Source organism: Rhinatrema bivittatum, chromosome 12, assembly GCF_901001135.1.
Source record: "Rhinatrema bivittatum chromosome 12, aRhiBiv1.1, whole genome shotgun sequence".
Classification (NCBI taxonomy): domain Eukaryota; kingdom Metazoa; phylum Chordata; class Amphibia; order Gymnophiona; family Rhinatrematidae; genus Rhinatrema; species Rhinatrema bivittatum.
This window is the reverse complement of record NC_042626.1, coordinates 75,251,292-75,273,478: the sequence shown is the minus strand read 5'-3', so window position 1 is coordinate 75,273,478 and position 22,187 is coordinate 75,251,292. Positions and strand designations below refer to the sequence as shown.

General features: G+C 46.0%; 1 protein-coding gene across 1 annotated transcript; it reads right to left on the bottom strand.

The window, feature by feature from the left end:
- Nucleotides 1-3,482: 3,482 nt before the first annotated feature.
- On the bottom strand, nt 3,483-21,567 carry NEUROD2 (neuronal differentiation 2). Its single transcript, XM_029572251.1, is given in 10 exon segments — nt 3,483-3,527; nt 5,530-5,727; nt 20,444-20,650; nt 20,653-20,757; nt 20,760-20,804; nt 20,806-21,036; nt 21,039-21,179; nt 21,181-21,288; nt 21,290-21,363; nt 21,366-21,567. Coding segments are annotated over 10 exon segments (1,356 nt in total).
- Between the last annotated feature and the right edge of the window lie 620 nt (nt 21,568-22,187).

The following is a 22,187-nucleotide window of genomic DNA, read 5'->3' as shown; positions in this document are numbered from 1 at the left end:
ACCCCAGAGTTCTGAAGGAACTAAAAAATGAAATTTCAGACCTATTAGTAAAAATTTGTAACTTATCATTAAAATCATCCATTGTACCTGAAGACTGGAGGATAGCAAATGTAACCCCAATATTTAAAAAGGGCTCCAGGGGCGATCCGGGAAACTACAGACCGGTTAGCCTGACTTCAGTGCCAGGAAAAATAGTGGAAAGTGTTCTAAACATCAAAATCACAGAACATATAGAAAGACATGGTTTAATGGAACAAAGTCAGCATGGCTTTACCCAGGGCAAGTCTTGCCTCACAAATCTGCTTCACTTTTTTGAAGGAGGTTAATAACATGTGGATAAAGGTGAACCGGTAGATATAGTATACTTGGATTTTCAGAAGGCGTTTGACAAAGTTCCTCATGAGAGGCTTCTAGGAAAAGTAAAAAGTCATGGGATAGGTGGTGATGTCCTTTCGTGGATTGCAAACTGGCTAAAAGACAGGAAACAGAGAGTAGGATTAAATGGGCAATTTTCTCAGTGGAAGGGAGTGGACAGTGGAGTGCCTCAGGGATCTGTATTGGGACCCTTACTGTTCAATATATTTATAAATGATCTGGAAAGAAATACGACGAGTGAGATAATCAAATTTGCAGATGACACAAAATTGTGCAGAGTAGTTAAATCACAAGCAGATTGTGATAAATTGCAGGAAGACCTTGTGAGACTGGAAAATTGGGCATCCAAATGGCAGATGAAATTTAATGTGGATAAGTGCAAGGTGATGCATATAGGGAAAAATAACCCATGCTATAATTACACGATGTTGGGTTCCATATTAGGTGCTACAACCTAAGAAAGAGATCTAGGTGTCATAGTGGATAACACATTGAAATCGTCGGTTCAGTGTGCTGCGGCAGTCAAAAAGCAAACAGAATGTTGGGAATTATTAGAAAAGGAATGATGAATAAAACGGAAAATGTCATAATGCCTCTGTATCGCTCCATGGTGAGACCGCACCTTGAATACTGTGTACAATTCTGGTCGCCGCATCTCAAAAAAAGAATATAATTGCGATGGAGAAGGTACAGAGAAGGGCTACCAAAATGATAAGGGGAATGGAACAACTCCCCTATGAGGAAAGACTAAAGAGGTTAGGACTTTTCAGCTTGGAGAAGAGACGACTGAGGGGGGATATGATAGAGGTGTTTAAAATCATGAGAGGTCTAGAACGGGTAGATGTGAATCGGCTATTTACTCTTTCGGATAGTAGAAGGACTAGGGGACACTCCATGAAGTTAGCATGGGGCACATTTAAAACTAATCGGAGAAAGTTCTTTTTTACTCAACGCACAATTAAACTCTGGAATTTGTTGCCAGAGAATGTGGTTCGTGCAGTTAGTATAGCTGTGTTTAAAAAAAGGATTGGATAAGTTCTTGGAGGAGAAGTCCATTACCTGCTATTAAGTTCACTTAGAGAATAGCCACTGCCATTAGCAATGGTTACATGGAATAGACTTAGTTTTTGGGTACTTGCCAGGTTCTTATGGCCTGGATTGGCCACTGTTGGAAACAGGATGCTGGGCTTGATGGACCCTTGGTCTGACCCAGTATGGCATTTTCTTATGTTCTTATGTTCTTATGTATATGTAAAGGAGACCTGCCTGTGTGCCCAGGCTGTGAACATCTGCATTGAATGTTAAGGAGACCTGCCTGTGTGCCCAGGCTATGAACATCTCATTGTATGTAAAGGAGACCTGCCTGTGTGCCCAGGCTGTGAACATCTCATTGTATGTAAAGGAGACCTGCCTGTGTGCCCAAGCTGTGAACATCTGCATTGTATATAATGGAGACCTGCCTGTGTGCCCAGGCTGTGAACATCTGCATTGTAAATGAAAGAAACATAGTCTAATGAGACTGGAATATCGAATATGATTAGGACAATAGCACCCTAGCTATGCAACCCAAGATGTTTCTAAATGTGCAAGACATGGTTAGACTGTTCTAAGTCTTCCCTTTTGTGTGGAGTGGAGGAGCTGCTTACTGGCAGTGCCACATGAAATATAAACCCAGTGAGATGTGAAAGTACCTGAGCAGGAATGGAGAGGAAAGCATTGCCCTTTCACTCGTCTTTTGGGTGGATTTCTCAGACTTTTGGCTTTGGGACAAAGTCTGTAGGTATGTTTTACCCACAGGCTGCACCAGTTTTCAAAGAGAAAGTAGGTGTCTATTTTGAACTGAAAACTTGTACCCACAGATATTTTCAACCCAGTTTTTTGTGGGTCTTTCTTTTTTCATGGAAAATAAGAACATAAAAAGTTCAGACCAAAGGTCCATCGAGTCCAGCATCCTGTCTCTGACAGCGACCAAACCATCATAAGTACCTGGCAGATCCCAAAGAATAGATTCAGTCTTCTTGCTCATAACAAGGATAAGCAGTGGCTTTTTCTAATCTACCTGACTCAAAATGGTTTATGGATTTTTCCTCCAGGAACTTGCCCCAACTGACTTTTAAACCCCGCTATGCTTGTTGCCTTGATCATCTCCTTTGGCAAGAAATTTCACTGATTGATTGTGCAGGTAGATTTGAAAATACAATTTACACCTGCTGTTTTCTGACCTTCCCCTAAATGAAGCTACAAATCTGCACCTTGTCTAACAAGGAAGTAACGTTCGCCTATCAAGAGCAGTTTTCTGATGGCAAATGTATGGCATAAATTGTTATTTACCTTCACAAATGGCTTTGAATGTTGTCCTTCCTCTTGGAGTGAGATCCAATGTGTGCCATCGGGGAATCTGTGATTAGTAACCAAAATGGCACCCTGTATGGCAGAACAGGATGAAAGTTGGATTTTGACTGCACAGCTGGGTCCCTGCCTTAAAACATGTTCTGTCTCAGTCCACTTGAAAAGGCTCAGGCTCCAGGAACCACAAGGCACAGCTGGGACTAGAGACCCTGCCCACAATCCTTCCCTGAGTTGGGCAGAATGAATCTCTTTCTGCTCTCCAATTTGAGAAAAAGACTGACTGAGAAGCTTCAACACTTACGCACCAAACGGCTGAATTAGGATTATTATCACACAGGTTCAAAATACAATTAGTTTTGCTGTGAGTTTGTTTGTTTCTGCAATTATAAAGAATTTCATTATATTCTATCGGGTTTACCTTTGGGAAGGGCTTAATCACTGTCACAGAAGATTGCGGACTAAAGGGATGATTGGAAAGGTATGCTTTTATTCAATTATGTTTAAGGGAAAGGTTTATATAAGAGTGGTTCTATCATGAGACGGGGTGAGGCGGTCATCTCAGCTAGCAAAATTTGGAGAGCAGCAAAATATACCCCCCACCCTCCGAAAATACTTCTGCAGCGGCTGCCTCACCTTGCTGCAGATATGATTCCTAAGTGCTTGCACCCAGAAACTTTGCATGGCCATGGCACAGCTGGAAGAGAGGCCCAGCAAGCCCGAAGAGTGGCATGGCTGCAGTGGAACTCATCCTGTTGCTTTCAAAAGAGAGGCCTGGTGGGCCTGAAGAGCAGCATGGCCACAGCCTGAAAAAGAGAGGGGGAGGCTCTGAGTGTGTGTAAGACAGAGTGAGAGCCTATGTTGTATGTGTATTTGAGAGAAAGAGAGAGTAAAAGATAGGGTATGAGTGAGTATCTGTGTGTGTGTGTGTGTGTGTGTGTGTGTGTGTGTGTGACATTATTGAGTATTATATTTGATGTGTCTGTTCTGAAATGTTTTTGTTTTTGAGAACTTTATATAAATTTTCTTGAGGTTAATTATTGAATGATGTTCTGCTTACCAGCTGTTTTGAAATATTTATTCTATTAATATAGTTTTACTGTTAGGATTGATTTTATTTATATTTCTTGATTTTATTGTTTGTTTTATGAGGAATGATGGTGTTTCTGTTTTTCCATTGTTTCACTGCATACAGAGTCTGGCTTCTTGCAGTGTTCAGTTCAGTTTTTGCCTGCACATTTCTATTTATACTTTATGGTGTCATTATTCTGTATTTGGTGTGAGTCTGTCTGTGTTCTGCACGTGTGACTGAGCTGACGTATTCTGCTGATATGTAGTTTCTATACTGGTCTACGGCAGCCTGGCTTGTTCTGTTTTCCTAATAAAAGGAGTATTTGTGCGTTAGAGCCTGGTGTAATATTGCCTTTTCATAGATATGATTGTTGCTGTTTGAATGTTGGCAGTTAGTGCTGTTTTAGTATTGGAGGGTTATTATATTGTAATTAAAATACAGTTTACTCATGGCTTTCTGAGAGCCAAGCCAACATGAAGCACACTTTACAATAGGCTTAGTACCAAATGGATTCCAAGTGTCTTTTTTGCAGGTTTTTCTGGTTGGTACCATAACAGTGCAAATAAATTAATATATACGTTGTGATGTTTTTACCTCATAAGACTATGGCTGTTCTTCTTCATGTAAAATCTGTTATTTACATGCATAATTTTTAATTGTGTGTGTGTGTGTGTGTGTGTGTGTGTGTGTGGTGAAGGCTGGGAAGGAGGGGATAGAAGGCTATAACGTTCACCTAGGGCACCTAATATCCTTGCACTGATCTGGAGAGAGTGCACCACACACAGAACCCCACCATTCACCCATCTCCCACTTCACTGGGGGTACAAATGCTAGGGAAGGGTGGAAGGCAGGTTCCTGGGAATGTGGCAGGATTGCCGGTTTCCTAGAAATAATATCACTGACCCTCTACCTGCCACTCCTCTGAGAACTTTCCCCTTCTGCAGCATTTCAACTCACTGAAAGGGCCAGCCTCCAAGGGGCCCTCTCAATGACTTGACCTGTACCTTGCCTTGTGGGGGAGGGGCATCTCAGTCCTTACCTCAGGCAGCAGATTGCCTTGACCCCTTCCCTGGCTGAGTGAAATGTAATTAGGGGACTTGATCCTCTGGAATCATAGAATTTATGTGGTAAGGGTTTAATCTGGGTATTTGGTTATATGGCTAACCTGCTTCTCACCCCCTCAATCATATTGCCTAGTTAGGCAATCGTTCTGTGATACAAATCCAGAATCCACCTTTGTTTTCCGTGCAAGGCTTCAATCTCCCCCAGGCATACTCTCTCTTCTTGTTTTGTTCTCTTTGCTCTTTTTTTCTTCTTTCTCTGAAACTAAGATCCTGTTGGAGTTTTTTATTTGGGAGGGGGGGGGGGTGAATATAGAAAGGTATTTTACCAAGGCAGTGCAGTATCAGAATCCACGAATGTGTGTATTTCATGCTATTTGCTACTACTGTTCTGGTGGCTCTGCTCTGTCTCTGCTTGCAGTTAGTGTGCCTGTGTCATGGTGGGAGGTAGAAATGTGCTCGCCTTCGGGGGGGGGGGGGGCAGTACTTCTTTATCCATGGGGTGGTTGTCCTGAAACCTACATTTGCAACGAAGGCCCCAGCTGTGGCAACCTCCCAATGACAGGATAGCACTTCATCCCCCTTCTAGGTCCTTTATTTAATCAGGACGGAGCCGTGCCAGGCTGGCTGGGAAAGCAGGTCTCAGAATGTGTGCACTTGGCCTGCCAGGCTTACCCCCTGCACACCCAGGGGTGTCTCGGGGCTGCTCTGTTGGCAAGAAAGAGCTGCGATGGCAGATGCGAGCGCTGACAGCTCCCGGGGATGCGGAGTCACTGCGGTTGCTTCGGGCTCTGCGAGCCCTTCCACGTTTTGCCCGGCAGCTGAGCGCTGCTGCTCTCCGTGGTCCTGAAAGTGAGCAGTCATCTCCGCAACCTGGGAAGGGGAGCATGCAGCACCACAGTGGGACTTCCCTCACTAATCCGCTCAACCCCCCCCCCATAGAGTTTCGAATCCACTGCTAACGCATATGTCCCTGAATTTGGGCCCTAGTCTTTACTTACATCCACATGTCCGCCTGTCTTAAAGCTATTACATCGATTTCTTGAGGAGTATTGGATTCTGACCGAGAGCATAAGCATTCAGCCGGAAGTTAAACTTTATAGCAAAACCCCATCCTCATCCAGGATCAAACCGGTGAAAGGAATGTGATAAACAGAGTCAAGTTATAGGACCAATAAATTGTGCTGTTCTGAATAAACAAAGGTAATAATCCAGTGGAAGTTTTAATTTTAGGCGTCAACAGGAGTACTAAAGGCTGTTTAAAAGACTTCCACTGGATTATTACCTTTGTTTACTTATTGGTCTCACACCTCGACTCTCTTTATAGGCTCCCCTGTGTGGCCATGTCCTTCTGATGGGTCTCTAGGAGTGGGCCATGCTGAAATGCAATATATAAGCTTGAAGCCATCCTCCCCTAAAAGGGTCTATGATGCCAATAAACCTTTTAGTGGGAGGAAAGTGAAGTTCAATATTTTTTTTAAATCACAGTTTTATTTGAGGAGGCCCATACCTTGCCAGAGAGCTGGGTTTATTTTGAAGAGCGGTGAGATCCATAGCACCCTAATTTGAATGTGAATCCGATCCTGGGTCCCACCTGGCCCGGGACTGCTGAAGGTGCACGAATGACAGTGAAGTATTGTCCTTATCAGCACCAGTGGTATCAGTCATTAAGGCCGCTAAAACTGAGGGCTGCTTGAGTTTTGCTGTTCGCCCCTGGTTCCAGGAGGAGAACGGGAGTTGCAGATGGCTCATCCAGCTGTTGGCAGTGGCAGAATCCTCCCGGAGCTGCAGGGACCCAGCCAATGCTGGGAGCAGTATATTACGGGGACATTAGCAAGAAAGCCATGATGTCTACCTGTATAGGTTTGGGCGCAGGCAAAGCATTATTCATGGTTGAATAGATCCTTTGCAATCTGATTCTTGCATCTTGCACACATGCGTTTCTTGCTCTCAGCAGGCAGATGGGGATCTTCCTATTATTTTGATCAGTTTTTGTTATTGTCCTCATTCGAATTAGTAGGATCCATTTGGCAAACAGGTCACTGGACAACACAGCTACTGTCTTCCATGACGTCCGAATGTCCTCTGTTGCTGAGGGTTGTAGAGTAAGGTCACTCAAGATTTAGGAATATCTTCAGGGATTTTCATGTAGGTTAAGAGTCTCCGGGCACAGTGGGCATCTTGGTTGGTGAGCAGGATTTTGTTCGCATGGTAGTTTATGTTGCTTAGGGATTTTTATTTTTTTTTTGGGGGGGGGGGTTGTATTTTTTACGAATTAAGTACTCATTGTTTAAAAGATGTAAGCTCTGGGGTTTTTTTTTCCGGTGATCATGCAGCGCGCTCATTAAAATAGTTTTGAAAGACTGATACGTCTGTATTAAGTATTTGTATGATGCAAGCGACTGAGAATGAGAATGTTCTTTGTATGAGACCTTTTTTTTTTTTTTTTTTACGAATTTGGATTTTAGGATTTCCTCTCCTTTTACCGGTAAAACTATCACCAAGCTGGTGTTTTTCAAACAGGCAAACTAAGATCACCAGCTGCTCAATTGTTCCCCTTAGAAACCGGGGTTTGCTGGAATAGTATTATTTTGAAACTTTTAATTTTAGGATTGTTAAGCATTCAGACTTACAGGAAGGGAAATAAGGCAAAACAGCTTTCAACCCGTGGAGAATAGAAACCCTTTCAGTGTTGCTGAAGACTTGCTTTGCTCTGAAATCTGGAGACAAGCTTTCTTTAAATGAAAGAAAGCAGCATATGATATTAAAGCAAGTACGTTGCAAATGTGAGATTCTTTCGATCTTAAGAATAGAGGAGGTTCTTTTTCCAGTTTTCAAATTTCTTCTTCAGGAGAAGAAAACATATATTATCATTTCCAGGCATTCTCTGTGGTTACTTAACTGGTCGACCATAGCTCTCCATTTTGGTTTTCAACAGAATATGAGCTGGGCATCAGAAGTTTTGTACCAAAGTCATGTGTCTGTCCTTATTCTTTAGGGGATGGGAGTGTGAGAGGCAGCCGGGGGTAAGTTACAGCCCTGCTCCACCGTTGCCCTCCGTCTCTCCAAAGCATCGACTTTGAACCTGCGTTCTCCTTTCGTTGAGGGTAACATTCATTAATAAATTACCAGAGCAGACAATACCATTAGTATTATCCATCATGTGCGGTGAGTGTACCCAGTGTACCTGAAGAGGCTAGAAAGGGAATAGTTACAGCTCACGTTTGGGTATTGCGACACTGGGAGATGAGAGTTTGGTCAAGATTACACGGTCCTTTCCAAAACAGGCTCCAGAGGTTTATCCAGGGTGGCACAGAATCCGCGGCAAATCTGGGAATGGTGACTGGTGTCCTGAGATGTATTTATTTCAAAGTCCTTTTAAACCGCTTTCTCAGTCTCAGAAGACTGCTCAAACAGGTGTACAATGTACAAACACAAATCAAACACAACACAGCAAACATAACAACCAATAACTAATAAACAGTATAACAAGAGGTCTTAGCTGCTGCTAAATACGTTAAAAAACCGAACTTACCCATAAACAATACCCCCCTAACAAAAAAATAAAAATAAACCGCTCTGCGTTTCCCAAATTCTCCAAACTCCCTTTTTCCGACCTCAGAAGAGCCAGGATTCATGCTAGATCTGGATGGGGCGCCTATCCCGTAGCTCAGGCTCTTGCTCTTCCCTGGTGTCTGCAATGCAGTTTGCATGATGGTATAAGCCAGCCCAATCTATCCACCCGAAACCTGAGCCCCGCAATCTGGCCATCTCTTCTCCCGATAGCTGGGTGCAATAAAAACTTTATCTGCATAGCCTTGGAGTAGATTTGCTCATTTTAATTGTAAGTTTCTGATGCTCCCTACTCTGGAGCAGTCCTCGCTTGGGACACACGCAGCCAGCCCGGCTCTCAGGATATCCACAGTGAGAGAGAGCTGCATGCACTGTGGATATCCTGAAAACCTGACTGGCTCCAGAAGTCCTGCTCTGGAGAATCAGTCCCTGCTTTTCTGGACAGCTACCATAAATCCCGTTTTTGTTTTGTTTATATTTTGATTTATAGTCTGCTTTTCGCACTTTTTTTCAGTGCTTCAAAGTGGATTACATTCAGGTACTGTAGGTATTTCCCTATCCCCAGAGGGCTTACAAGTTTGTGCCTGGGGCAATGGAGGGTAAAGTGACTTGCCCAAGGTCACAAGGAGCCACAGCAGGACTCGGTTTGGGCAAAAGATCGTTTAAGTTATAAGCAAAGTTGTTGTCAACGTAGTTGCCTAAAAGGAAGCACCAGAGCTTAACCCGCTTGTAAATTACCCAAATGTGTCCTGGGATCAAAGCTGAGCAGCGCCTTCTCTGAAGGAATAGCCCCTCCCAACCACTTCTTCCCAAAAGTATTTCACCAGGATCAGTGGAAAGAAAACAGACCCCAAGCTTCTGTATTACCCCTCCCTTCCACTCAGCCCAACCACTTGAGAAAATCCGCCCTGCACACAGTTCCCTGCACAGTCCGCCTCCTTCCTGGCCGAGATGGTTACTGGACAAAGGGTGGCGGAGGCTCTAATCCCCGCAGGCTGCTCTGGCTTTTTCATCCCACGTGGCAAGTGGTGACCCTTGAGGGGGATGGGGTTTGGGGGGTTTTTGTTGTTGTTATTATTTTAAACTTGCTCTTCTCTTCCAGGAGCCCTTAGATAAGAGACTGTGCTGTGTGTGCACGCCTTGTGCCGCAGTCAGCAGGAGAAGGCATGAAAGGCAGCGCCCGTCTCCTCGCTGTCAGGGCTCCATCAAAGCAGATGGGTTACAGCTGTGAATGCCAGCATGGCAAGCCGGCTGCTGCCAGTCACCAGGGAGAGGGGGAAGGAAGACGAGCCCGCCCCCCACCCAAAAGACATTTCCATGGAAAGACGGCAGAATGCAGACCAGAGAAGGAAATCAAGAGCTGGAGAGAGGCCCCAGGCCCCCAGTCTGCCTGCAAAGCGGGGGACCTTGCCCCAGCTCTCAGGCAGTTTCTGGAGCCCAGCCCTGCCCCTGCCCCTGCCCTGCAGTGCATGCCTCGCCTCCCCCTCCCCCGGCAGGAGATCCTGTGAGCACCCCCTGCTGGTATTCAGGGGGCCGTGTTATATTAAAATTAGCACCAGTGCTTCTTCCTACACCCAGTCCTGCCAAGCAAGTCCCTCAGGGGATTCGCTCTTTCCTAAAATGTCCTCTCTCCCACCCTTCTCCCTTACTGAAGCCCCACCGCAGCCCCTTTATTCCGCAGCAGGAAGGGAAGCGGGCTCAGCGCATTGCTCAATGGGCTTTTAGCAATATTTTGTCTGCGATTCCAAACTTTCATAGACGAAGACCCCTGTCTGTATTTCCGACTTTAAATTGCGCAGTTCTCTGTACAAGGGACTTCGTGAAAGCGTTTTAGGGAAATTCAGTGCTAGCTGCCAAACACTGTTATTTTAGTTGAAGCAAAGGAAAATCTGGTCCAACACGGTGGAGTCCTCATAGCTGTAGGACCCTTGTGCTGTCAGGAAACGGCCGACCCTCCAGAGAGCGCTATCTGGACAGCTGAAGCCTCCAAGAAGGAAGGAAGGAAGGCTGGAAAACGCAGACGCCCAAGCTTCCTGTCTCCTGCACCGCAGAGCCAGCAGTCCCCTGCCTCCTCCCCTGCTCTCCTGCCTCCCTCCCTGCCTCCCCTGCCCCCCTGCCCCCTGCCTCCCCTGCCTCCCCTGCTCTCCTGCCCCCTGCCTCCCCTGCCTCCCTTGCCTCCCTTCGCTCTCCTGCCCCCCTGCCTCCCCTGCCTTCCCCTGCTCTTCCTGCCCCCTGCCCTCCCCTGCCTCCCCTGCCTGCCCCCTGCCCTCCCTGGCCTCCCGCCTTGCCCCGCTCTCGCCCTGCCCTCACGCCTGCCCCCTGCCTCCCTGCCCTCCCTGCCTCCCCTGGCCTCCCCTGCCCCCTGCCTCCCCTGCCTCCCTGCCTCCCTGCTTCCCCTTGCCTCCCCTTGCCCTGACCCTGCCTCCCCTGCCCCCTGCTCCTGCCTCCCTGCCCCCCTGCCCCCCCTGCCCCCTGCCCCCCTGCCCCCTGCTCCTGCCCCCCTGCCCCCCTGCCTCCCCTGCCTCCCCTGCCCCCCTGCCTCCTGCCTCCCCTGCCCCCTGCCTCCCGCCCCTGCCTCCCTGCCCTCCCTGCCCCCCGCCTCCCCTGCCTCCTGCCCCTGCCCCCTGCCCTGCCTCCCTGCCTCCCCTGCCCCCTGCCTCCCTGCCTCCCCTGCCCCCTGCCTCCCTGCCCCCCCTGCCTCCCTGCCTCCCCTGCCCCCCTGCCTCCCTGCCCCCCCTGCCCCCCCTGCCTCCCTGCCCCCCTGCCTCCCCTGCCTCCCCTGCCCCCTGCCCCCTGCCCCTGCCTCCCCTGCCTCCCTGCCCCCCTGCCTCCCCTGCCCCCTGCCTCCCCTGCCTCCCTGCCTCCCCTGCCTCCCCTGCCTCCCTGCCCCCTGCCTCCCTGCCCCCTGCCTCCCTGCCTCCCCTGCCCCCTGCCTCCCTGCCTCCCCTGCCCCCTGCTCCCCTGCCTCCCCTGCCCCCCTGCCTCCCTGCCCCCTGCCTCCCTGCCCCCCTGCCTCCCCGCCTCCCTGCCCCCCTGCCCCATGCCTCCCCTGCCCCCCTGCCTCCCTGCCCCCCTGCCTCCCTGCTGGGGTTCTAGGCCTTGCCCCACTGCTGCACGTTGGGCTGTGCAGGTGGCTGTGGATGCCCGCAGATCAGAGAGATCCAACCACCCCGACCTCACATCTTCTCTCTTTAAACTCCTGTTGCTCCTCGGGAGCTTTCTTTTGTCCTCCAGAGTTTCTTTTTGTTTAGTCCCTTTATCATATTAAACCGGTTGCTAACGGGTTAACTGGCCCTGGCTTGCCCTTTCACCTTTAGGCCTGCGGTGCCACATCCCCTTTGCCGAATCTGTCTGCGGGAAGAGGACCCGCCCTGCCCTATGGGGCCTCAGTCTAGGAAAATGCTGCTTCCCCAATTAAACTATTACCAGTCCGTCCTTGCACTCTCCAAAGGCCTGAGTAACGAATGCCCTGGCTACTGCCCACCCTGGCACCGGCGAGGTCATATCAATCTTTGAGAGAGACAGAGAGATTGCCAAGGACTGCGAGCTCCAGTCAGGAAGCGAGTGCCTTCCCCAGGACTCCTGTCCCCCTGGTCTGCGGAACAGATGTCCTGGAATTTGCAAGGCTCAGTAAACGCCCCCTTGCTATGCCCTCAGCTGGCACTGGCTACTGAGTGCCACTGGACTCCCCTAAAGCAAAGCTCCGGTTCCTTGGCCAGGATATCCAGTTTTATGGCCGGGAAAAATCCAGCTGGCCGGTGCAGGCTGAAAGTGTGGCTAGATCTGCTAGATCCAGAGGAAAAGAAGGGTCCGGGAAATGGTGGCACTGAAGAATCTCCAGCAAACCCACAAAGCTGAACATGCAGCCCGAATTGTCTCCGAGTAGCAGCATGATTTGTAAACTTCATATCAATGTCCCTACCTTTGAAATCAAGGCGAATTTATATATATATATATTTTATTTTTTTTTTAATTCTGAAATCGGCGGATGAAAAAAAATAGTTCTGAGGGGAAAGAAGGCAGATAGAGAACTGAATCTGTAAATCACAGCTGATCTTACAAGACTGGCCATATCAAGAGGAAATAATTCCCCCAAAGCATATAGATCATATGCAATTTATATACATAATTGTGTACTGTAAAATATGTTATGCATTCGCCTTCGTAGCTCCTATGAATGTGTGTGTGTGTGTGTTATAACTATATAGTATCTATATAATGTAAACTTGGCAGTCTTAAGTTGATAAAGGAAACAGAATTCATTTGCCCACAAAACAGTTTGAGGAATTTTTTTGGCCAGTCTGGAATGGCACCGTGAAGGATGCCAAGAACCAGGTCCCCGGCACTCTGAGCTGCCAGGGCTTTTGCTACCCTTCTCATGCCAGCACTATTGGCAGCTTTTGAGATTCACAGTAATTCCAGGCACAGATGTCCCTGTTTTAACTCTTTTCATATGAACCCTGTCAGTTTGGAGACTGAGCACACATTTTTTCTTCCTTTTTTTTTTTTTGTTCATATTCTGTAAATTTTTCTTCATAAAACCCTGCCTTTTGCCCTTCTGATGCTATTCGTGGGCTGTACTGGACATTTGTAAGCCGCGTAAAATCTGTGCCCGACGAAAATTCCGTTTACATTCAAGGCAATAAGGAAGAATACCTTTCCAGCATCCCCTTTTCAGGTTAGTCTGATCTCAGACAAAACTTAATTTGTCTTTAGATCATACTAAAAGAAGGACATCTTACTCATGTTTTCTAATAGAAAATTAGAATAAATTGGTTCAGTCCGGTTTGGAAAAAAATTGTTCACATTTTTTTAAATAAATTATATACGTTTATGACAGATCTTTCGGAATATATTTTTCAAATAGATCTGATTAAAAAGAAATGAGCCAGCACTGCTGGGAACCTTCACCTCTAAACAAGTTTTAAATCTGTATCAAAATCCCATGGTTGCAAGAAAGCCTCGGTTTAAAAGGTAGAAGTGTTTAATTCGGTAGGTTGTTTTTTGTTTTTTTGTTTTTTTTTGCAAAGCCACTTCTATGGTGTCATCATTTTTTTATGGTATGTGCAATTCTGGCAAAAATCTGTCTTTAATTTAGCTGTCCATATAAAAATCCACACTGTATAGTAATGAACAGATGTCACGGAATTTAAACTGCAGCACTGACTCCTCCCACCTTTCCCCCTTTGCCTGGCACTGGGCACTGGGCAAAGGTGGCATCGAGCTGCACTGGCACATTCCAGCCTGCCCAGGCTCTTCTCCTTTTTCTCCCCTATCACTCCCATCTTTAAAGAGGTTTTCGCCCTCGCAGCACCAACTTTTACCGACATAAAAATATATCAAAAGCAGTCTCCGTTTCCCGCCGAATGGCTCGGGTGTAACGAGTCGTGGTTATACTTCTCATAAAATGCATATATATATATATTTATTTATTTTTTTAATTCTTCTTTATTTTTAAATACAAAAAGTTAATTTACTGACTGTATAAAATGAGTGTCGGCTCCCTCTCCTATCTGGCTGGCATGTGTTGGTCCTTTTCAGCTTCACTTAAAGTTGGGTCCCCTGACCACTGACCACCTTGACTCTTTAATTGACATGAGATCATTCTTCCAAAGCGCTCAATATTTACCCTATCAAGGCTTATTCATCTTCAGATTTCGACCTGTCTCTCTATTAATACCAAAAGACTGAATGGCTGGAAGAAACCGAGTCAGGTGTAAGAGCGCAAAAGGCTTTGAGATTTAAAACAGAAATAAGAGAGTTTGTGTTGCATAACCGCGCTGTTTATTTGAAACAGGCTTCCGTTTACAAAGGAGCAGAAGAGTAAAAGAGAGGAGCAAACCAATCCTTTCAAACTTTTGGGGAAAACGGAAGAGTTTAGCAGCTTTGCGGCGGGAAAGCCACGGCGAAAGATCAGAGCCAAGCGGAAAAAAAATCTCTTTTTTTTTCTCCCCAAACCTCTCAAGTGCGTGTGCTGGCAGGGCAGGGCAGGGCAGGGTAACGATGCCAGGGTGGGTAACTGCTTCCCGGTGAGGTCTCAGAAGTGGCACAGACAGGGCACTTCCTCTGCTCTTATTCCGCACTTATCAGCTGATTTCCCATCTTCGGGGGGGGTTATTTTTATTTTTTTGTCTTTTCTCTTTGCCCCCTTCCCTTCTTTTTCACGCTTTTCCCCGTTTCTCAGTATTATTTCCCTCTCTTTCCTGGCTTTCCCTATAGCCTGTGTTTGTCTGTAAAACTTCCCTGCCGTTGGTCCTGGGGCTCGGCAGTGAACAGATGTCCCAGAATCGGGATCGGTGGAGACTGACTCCTCCCAGCAGTGCCCCTTAGCTTCCAGTTGGCACAGGGTACTGGCTGGCATTAAAATCCCCAAAGAGGGGCTTCCTTTTACTCCCTCGCTATCCAACGCCTTTGAACTGCGGGGCTGAGCTCTCTATGAAACTCACCAGCTCTGAAAGATAAACCAAATCAGTTCCGAAGGGAATCGAGTCCTTGGCAGGTTAGAGATATTTGCATTTACATCAAAATGAATAAAGGGGGTCAAGGTCAAAAGGAAACACTTAAGACAAAGCTCAAAACTAGAGTAGCCCGGATCACCTTTCTCATCTTTGTACGTCCTCGCTGGCATCTGTTGCTCGTGAGGGGGAAGCTGTGCGCCTCGCTCCAGTCTCAAACATTGCGCGTATAATTCTGAAGGACACACTTCAGTCCTATTCAATATATGTGGAGCATTTTCTACCCCCCCCCCCCCCCCCCCCCATGAATGGTCAGGTATAAAAATCAGATTGAGTTTTAGTACCCGACTCCTCTATTTATTTACCTCCCCAAATCCACAGCAAAAATAAATAAATACAGATTTACAGGATATTCTGCTTATTGCTATTTGTTTCGGGGTTTTTTTTTCATCAATGATGTCCGCTCCCTTTGGTGATAGAAACAGGAGGAAATGGGGGGTTTAATACATTGATCTGTAACCGTGTATTGCTTCTTGTTGTGGGATGCTGAAGAAACACTGTATCTCGCAAATTGTCATGTAATTCAGTGTAATTGGAAAAAGCAATAAAAATTGTTAAATATAAAAAACAGGAGGAAATTGGCGATCCTTGATTTTCTGCCCTCAGACGCCACCTTACTTGTGGGGGAGACCTGACACAAAACGCAGCCGTCCTTTTAAAATTCTTTCCACATGTTGGTCTTACATTTTTAAGCAAATATTCCAAACTATGGGCGTCATCTACTAAAGGTTTTCTTCCATTTTGTGTCTATGGGAAAAATGCTTAGTGAATGACCCCCAATGTGTGACTTTTTAGGGGGCGTTCACCGTTAGCAGCAAAACCTTAGCGATGGTTACTTTCTATATTGCTTGATGCAATATCTTAACTTGTAATTGAAGCTCAGGAATATTTTGTAAACACCACGTCTTATGAAGCAGTGAGTTTTAACTTGAAATGATTCTGATCCATCTTTTCCTCTGATTGTTGAGGGGTCTGAATATAAAGACCCATCTCTCCTGCAGAAGGGGAAGGGGAGGAGGGTTTAAGTCACGTCGAAACCCAGTAATCCTCACTTCCAGCAGGACTCTTTCAATTAGATTTCATACAAATTTGGTGAGGTGAGAAATCATGGCCTGGAATAGAAATGACATGTTTTAGCGAACATACGGTCATTTTTACTCCTCTTTCTTGCAAAGAAACGATGTGACTGTAGGTTTTTATTTGTATCATTTAATTTCAGACAAAATCTGCACAAGGCATTCTGGCCTCTCTAGGAATCGAGCTTTTCCGTCTTCTTTTCAAAGGGACGCAGCCAGATGTCCTCCAAACTTTTATAGCCGATACTATCCCATCACTTCTTTTATATGATCCCCATTTGCACGCATGACTCCGAAACAGGAGCATGATATCCCAGTATTTCCTTATACATTTAAATTGCAGTTATTCGGATGGGCAGAATTAATGTTCATGGACGTGTGTGTGTATATGTGATAGGCACCTGAAACATCTATATAACTCCATGTAGCATTAAATACATGCTTATGACCATATATTAATACCTATCCGTCTATACAGTCACACACACACACACACACACACACGCACATTAATATATGGTTATAAGCATGTAGTTAATACTACATGGAGTTAGATACATGTTTCAGGTGCCTATACACACACGTCCATGAACACTAATTCTGCCCATCCGAATAGCTGCCGTATATATATCTGCATATCTATATAGGTACACACATATATATATATATATACAAGAGCAGCTATTCGGATGGGCAGAATTAGTGTTCATGGACGTGTGTGTGTATTTTAACTCAAAATGTCCTTGAAAAGTTAGAAAATAAAATACCGAAGATTAACATAAAGTATTTAACTGCAAAGATAAGGTTTCTGCAAATTTTATTGTTGAGAAATGCAAAGCACAATGAATTGTTTATTATCAGCGTGGTGAAGAGAGAGAAGAAACAATTGTGCTGGAAAGAAAACCTTAGAAAGGAGAGACTGGGGCTCCTTCTCCATCCATCGCGTGCACACATGGGGTTCACAGACGTCATTAAGGCAAATTCGGAGAAAGGAATAGAGCAGGCGTCTATTTGTGTCTGGGTCTGTCTTTTTGGGTTTGTCCGTCTATCTGTGTGTCGCACGGTTATCGGGGAGGCTCAGAGTTACTTAAAGTGCAAAGAGAAGATTTACAGTTCAGTACAACTAGTTACAAATGAATGGGACGCGGCCCCTGGGACATGTCCCCACTACAGAGTCTTCCTCGCTTCAGTCCAGGACTGATGTGAAGGAAGAAAATGGGGCTGTCACATTGGCTCTTAAATCACTCAGCCCTTTCTATTCACTTTCATCCGGCTTCAACCTTGGTATTTTGGCCGCACACAGGAGTACTGCGGTATGTTGGCAGGTAAAAGTTAAGGTCTCAGCGGATAAGTGTGGGTAGTTGCATGAAGGCGACTCGGTCCTTTCTCCAGCAGAGTTAGCTGATGTGATTCCAAACAGTCCGAGAAGACCTACAGCCTCCTGGCTGTAGGTCTTTCGTGTGGATTAGGTCTTTCATGTGGATTAGGTCTTTCGTGTGGATTAGGAGCAATTTCTCCCTTATCATTTTTTCCATCAGAGTGCTTACGTTTTATTTTTACCGCGGTTGAATGCTTTTGCCAAGTTCTCCCAATATTTATCCCATGTTTAATCAATGTAAGGCTTAGCCCCAACGGGTTTTGTCATTTGCACACAATTGAAAATCACCTTATTTATAAAGCAACAACAAAAAAAAAAAAAGGGGGATCCCTATTCTTTGCTATCTGTTAGAAATATTCTACAGTTGTCTGACTCTTCAGCCAAACGCGGACATCTCCTTCCTTGGCTAGTAAAAGGATTATTCTAACGATACAGCTGAAATGTTAGCTCTTCTTGCTGACTGAGAGGTTGGTGTTGGCTTTTGATCTAATAAGGTAGAGATGCAGAAGCAGGTGGAAGGCAGAGCAGCCCTGGTTTCAGCACCAGGGGTTCCGCGGACAGCTCCCCGGCCTGGATCCCTGCCCCGAGGTCTCGCCAGCGCTACATAAGCAGTGCTGCAGATTCCTCTTCCTCATGGACCAGCTCTCCTATCCCTACGGGTAATTTCCTTTGAAAACACAATGTCTCTTCCGCTCTCGGCCAGAGACCAAGGGTGAGAGAAACAGTTTTGTTATGTGTATGGGTTGGTGGGTGGGGGAACGTTGTTCCTCATCTCTTACTAAAAACCATCAGAAAACTAAAACAAACCAATCAGATGAGGCAGAGGTTTTGAGCATCCTTTACTATCACTTGGGCTGATCTAAAGACAGGACGTCCCCTCTCTCTATACGGCTCTTGTGTCCCTGAAAGCATTTAATATGGGAAGTGCCCCCCCCCCTCGTCTTGGGATGGACATTGGGAGCGGGGGCACATTTCCTGCACACTCCCAGGTAAAACCAGTAAACATGACACACTCCCTGTTTAATATTTATTAAATGACTCTAAGACGCTTCTTCATTTAAGTTTGGAATGAAATCGCAGGTGGTGCGTGTCACAGAGTTCAGTCAAGGAGACTGAGGTTTCCACTGGGAACAAGGTTTACATCCAAGCTGAATGAAAGGTTAGTTCTTGGGGGGAAAAATAACTTTGTTTGTTTTTACTTAAGCATATTTTTTTTTAAAAATGGTATTTTTTTCTGGAATTTTAATATTCATTTTATATCAGACAGCTCTGAATATTATACCTTGATTGTTATCAGAATACAAACTTTAGTGCCTGTTGCCCAGATCTTCCGTTCACACACTTATTTTTCTTGTATTTCTTTAAATCTAATGAGGGTTTTTGTTTTTTGTTTTTTTTAAATGAAGAGAGAAACCAAAATGTCGGTGATAAACTTAAAAAAGAATGAAATAAAAATCCATAATGCTAACACAGGTAAAAACGCATACAAAGCATAGTAAGATTTCAAGGGGAAATAAAGTGTGCTTCTGATTAAGCAGAAAGTAGAGAGGGCATCACTGCGAGAAACGTTCCGGATCTTTGCACATCATTTCACATAAATATTTATTCATCTTCATTAAACCGAACAGGTACACAAAAAAAGCGCTTCCGGGCTCCGAGAGACATTTCACCTTCCCTACAAGATTAAAGGGGGTTTTTTTTTCCTTTTTTTTTTCTTTTTTTTTTTTCAAACATTTATCAGAAATTCGTCCTTTTAAAAATGCTGGTATGTTTTTAAAGGTGATATAGGCAAGTAAAAAATAAATAAAAATACATTATATTAAATTAAGTGTAATGCATATAAAATCGAAGAAATAAACTTAAATTAGATTTCAAGTACAGTGATCGTCAATATATATATCTATATATATTTAAAAAAAAAAAAAAGAGCAAGGCTGGAAGTTTTGCGTTTGACGTCCTGGTCTCCACGGATGCTATCACAGACACGTTTCTTCAAATTTATCTCCTAAATAAATAGCTTAAGAGTTTCCTAAAAGATCTGAGTAACTGAAACATATAGGACAAACAGTGTTCTTATCACCACCACCTTTAGGGGTTGCATATTTGCAATTTTTTTTTGTTCCTACCATGCATAACACAAGAATTTGTCATGTCATTAAAAAAAAATTCTTTCTTTTCAAACAGGTAAAAAAAGTATGGGCACAGAACTGGGAAACGAAATGCTGTCATCACAAGAATGTTCAAACGCAGAAGAATTCACCGATTGTAAATACCAAGGGAGACGCTAGAAGGAATTCCCCCCTAAATAAAAAAAAAGTGCACACTTTTAGTCTCACAATCTGCTTGGTCCATATTCGGATACCTCGGTATACATTTATTTTCTTTGCATAGATTTTGTTCTCTTTTGCCTTTTTTTTTATTGCTTCTTAAAGTTCTTCCTCTCTCTAAATGCTCCTGGTCTCATCTGAATGCCTTTGATAACAAGGTCCTCAGCACTCTGTTCTCCACCCCTCCGGCTTTCCTCTCTGTGACTGCCTGCTCTCTCCCCCTTCAGGCCCACCCCTCGGTGGCAGACCTTGGCATCTACTAGTTTACGAGCCTGCTTCCTGGAGTAGGACTGCTAGGTTTCTTCCCTGTCTTTAGGCTTGATTTCGGGTGCGAATTCTTAAATTTCCTCTTTTCTACAACTTTGAAGTGCAACAATGCCAGACACTAACAACGGGGAAGCTCCTCAAACCTGCCACAGAGTAATTCATGACTGGATGTACTGCACACAGTCTAACATGTCCTATGCGGATAACCTTGGGTTACCAGTCAGTATCCAAACGGGGGCCGGGGTTACCCGTACATGGGTCAAAGTTTGGTTTTAGACTGGGCCCAGCAGGTCTGGTGGTGCCTGTATGTGCTTGGGGTGTTGTGTGTGTGTGTGTGTGTGTGTGTGTGTGTCAGGGGCAAAGACATCTATAATTATACAGCACGGTCCTGGAGAACATTCATCTAAAACATGGGGGATCTGTATGTGCAAACGGAATCGATGCAGTGCTCACAGGGTTGAATATATGGAAAACGCGTTTGAGCTCTTCGTACATTGGTGCTCTGTCGTGGTGGAGGTGCACATCGTAAGATAAAAATGTTCTCAGCATGGACTTCCGCTGCGCATACCAGATCCAACACACCAAGTTATGCCCGGAGGGCCGAGAGCTGGGCAGAGCTGAGTAATGCATAGAGTAGTGGTAGTTCTTTTCGTGGTCGGGGGGGACGAGTCCTGCTTGAGGGAAAAGTTGCCATTAAGGCAGAGCGGGGGGCTGAGGGGGCCGTCGTACTCGGAGCTGGAGCTGGTGTAGTCTGGGCGAGGCGTTCCCCGTACAGGGAGTCGTAGGTGGTGCAGTAGGCGTGCGTCCGCAGGGTAGTGGGAGCTGCCCATGGTGCTGGACTGGCACTGCGCCCCGGACAGCCGCGAGCACTGGAACGTGTAGGGGTGCATGGCGAAGGAGGAGTTGGGCCCGTGGTATCTGCCGGCCTCCTGGCCTTGCTCGGTGAGGAAGTTCCTGGAGTTGAGCTGCAGGCAGCCGGCCACCAGGTTGGTGGTGGGCTGGGAGAGACCTTTGCAGAGCGTCTGCACGTAGGCCACCCAGGTCGGGCCTCTTGGCCGGAGCGCAGGATCTCCGAGAGAGCCCAGATGTAATTCTTGGCCAACCTCAGGGTCTCGATTTTGGAGAGTTTTCTGAGTCTTGGAAGTAACAAGGAACCACTTTGCGCAAGATTGTCGAGAGCCGAGTTCAAGGTCGTGCATCCGGTTCCTCTCCCTGGCGTTCGCCTTCTGGCGCCGGATCTTGGAGCGCTCCAGCCTGGCTTTCGTCATCTTCCTCTTTTTCGGACCTCGCTTCTTGGGTTCTCTCCCCTCCGGCTTCTTCCATCCCCTTCCTCCTCCTCTCTTCCTCCTCCTCCTCTCCTCCCAGGTCTCCTCCTCCTTGCTTTCGCTCAGAGAGCCCTCTGTCTGGCCCTCCCGCAGGGAGCCTTTCCTCTCCTCCTCCTTGTCGCTGCAGCAACTCCTCCTCCTCGTTCCTCCTCCTCGTTCCTCCTCCTCCTCGTCCTCGCATTCATCTGCCAGTTGGCGAATTTTTTGAACTTCGGGGATGAGGCTGGGCTCGCTGAAGAGTCTGGTCAGCATGATTGCTGGAGATTCAAGAGACAAGAAGGAAGCAACTTTAGGGACAGTCATTGCGTTTTACAAAATACCCAAACCATTTCCCCGCAAGGGAATCATCAAATCGGGAGAGGAGAAGCCGGAATTAAGGTCACAAGCCCTGGACTCGAACAACAAGAAAATGGGGATTAGAGCTCCCAGACTTCCCACACACATCCTAGTAATAATTCATTAGTGCCTTCCATTTTTTTAGATGACTTTAGCCACATGGGCAACTTTAATTTTTGGCTCATGTTTTCACCCCTTTGCAGGGTGGGGGAAGGAACAGTAAATCCGAGGGTGGGCGAGTTGTGTCTGCGCGTTTTCTTTCTGCGCGTGGAATTGTTAGCGGCAGCTTCGAATATCTTGTTCCCGATCTGCTTTAGGGGTTTACTTTGCCCTGTCTCGGTAAATTCCCGTCTGTCTGTCTGTCTGTCTCTGGGCCAGGGCGATGCACGGACCATCGCCTCCTGAATGGCTTAAGCCTTTTATATTTCAACTTTTACAGTCGCGGTGGCTAAACCCGAAAGTCTTCAGTTTTTTCTCCGGCTTTACCAAAATGGGATATTTCGCTCTGGCTTTTATTTAAAAAAAAATGTGCAGCC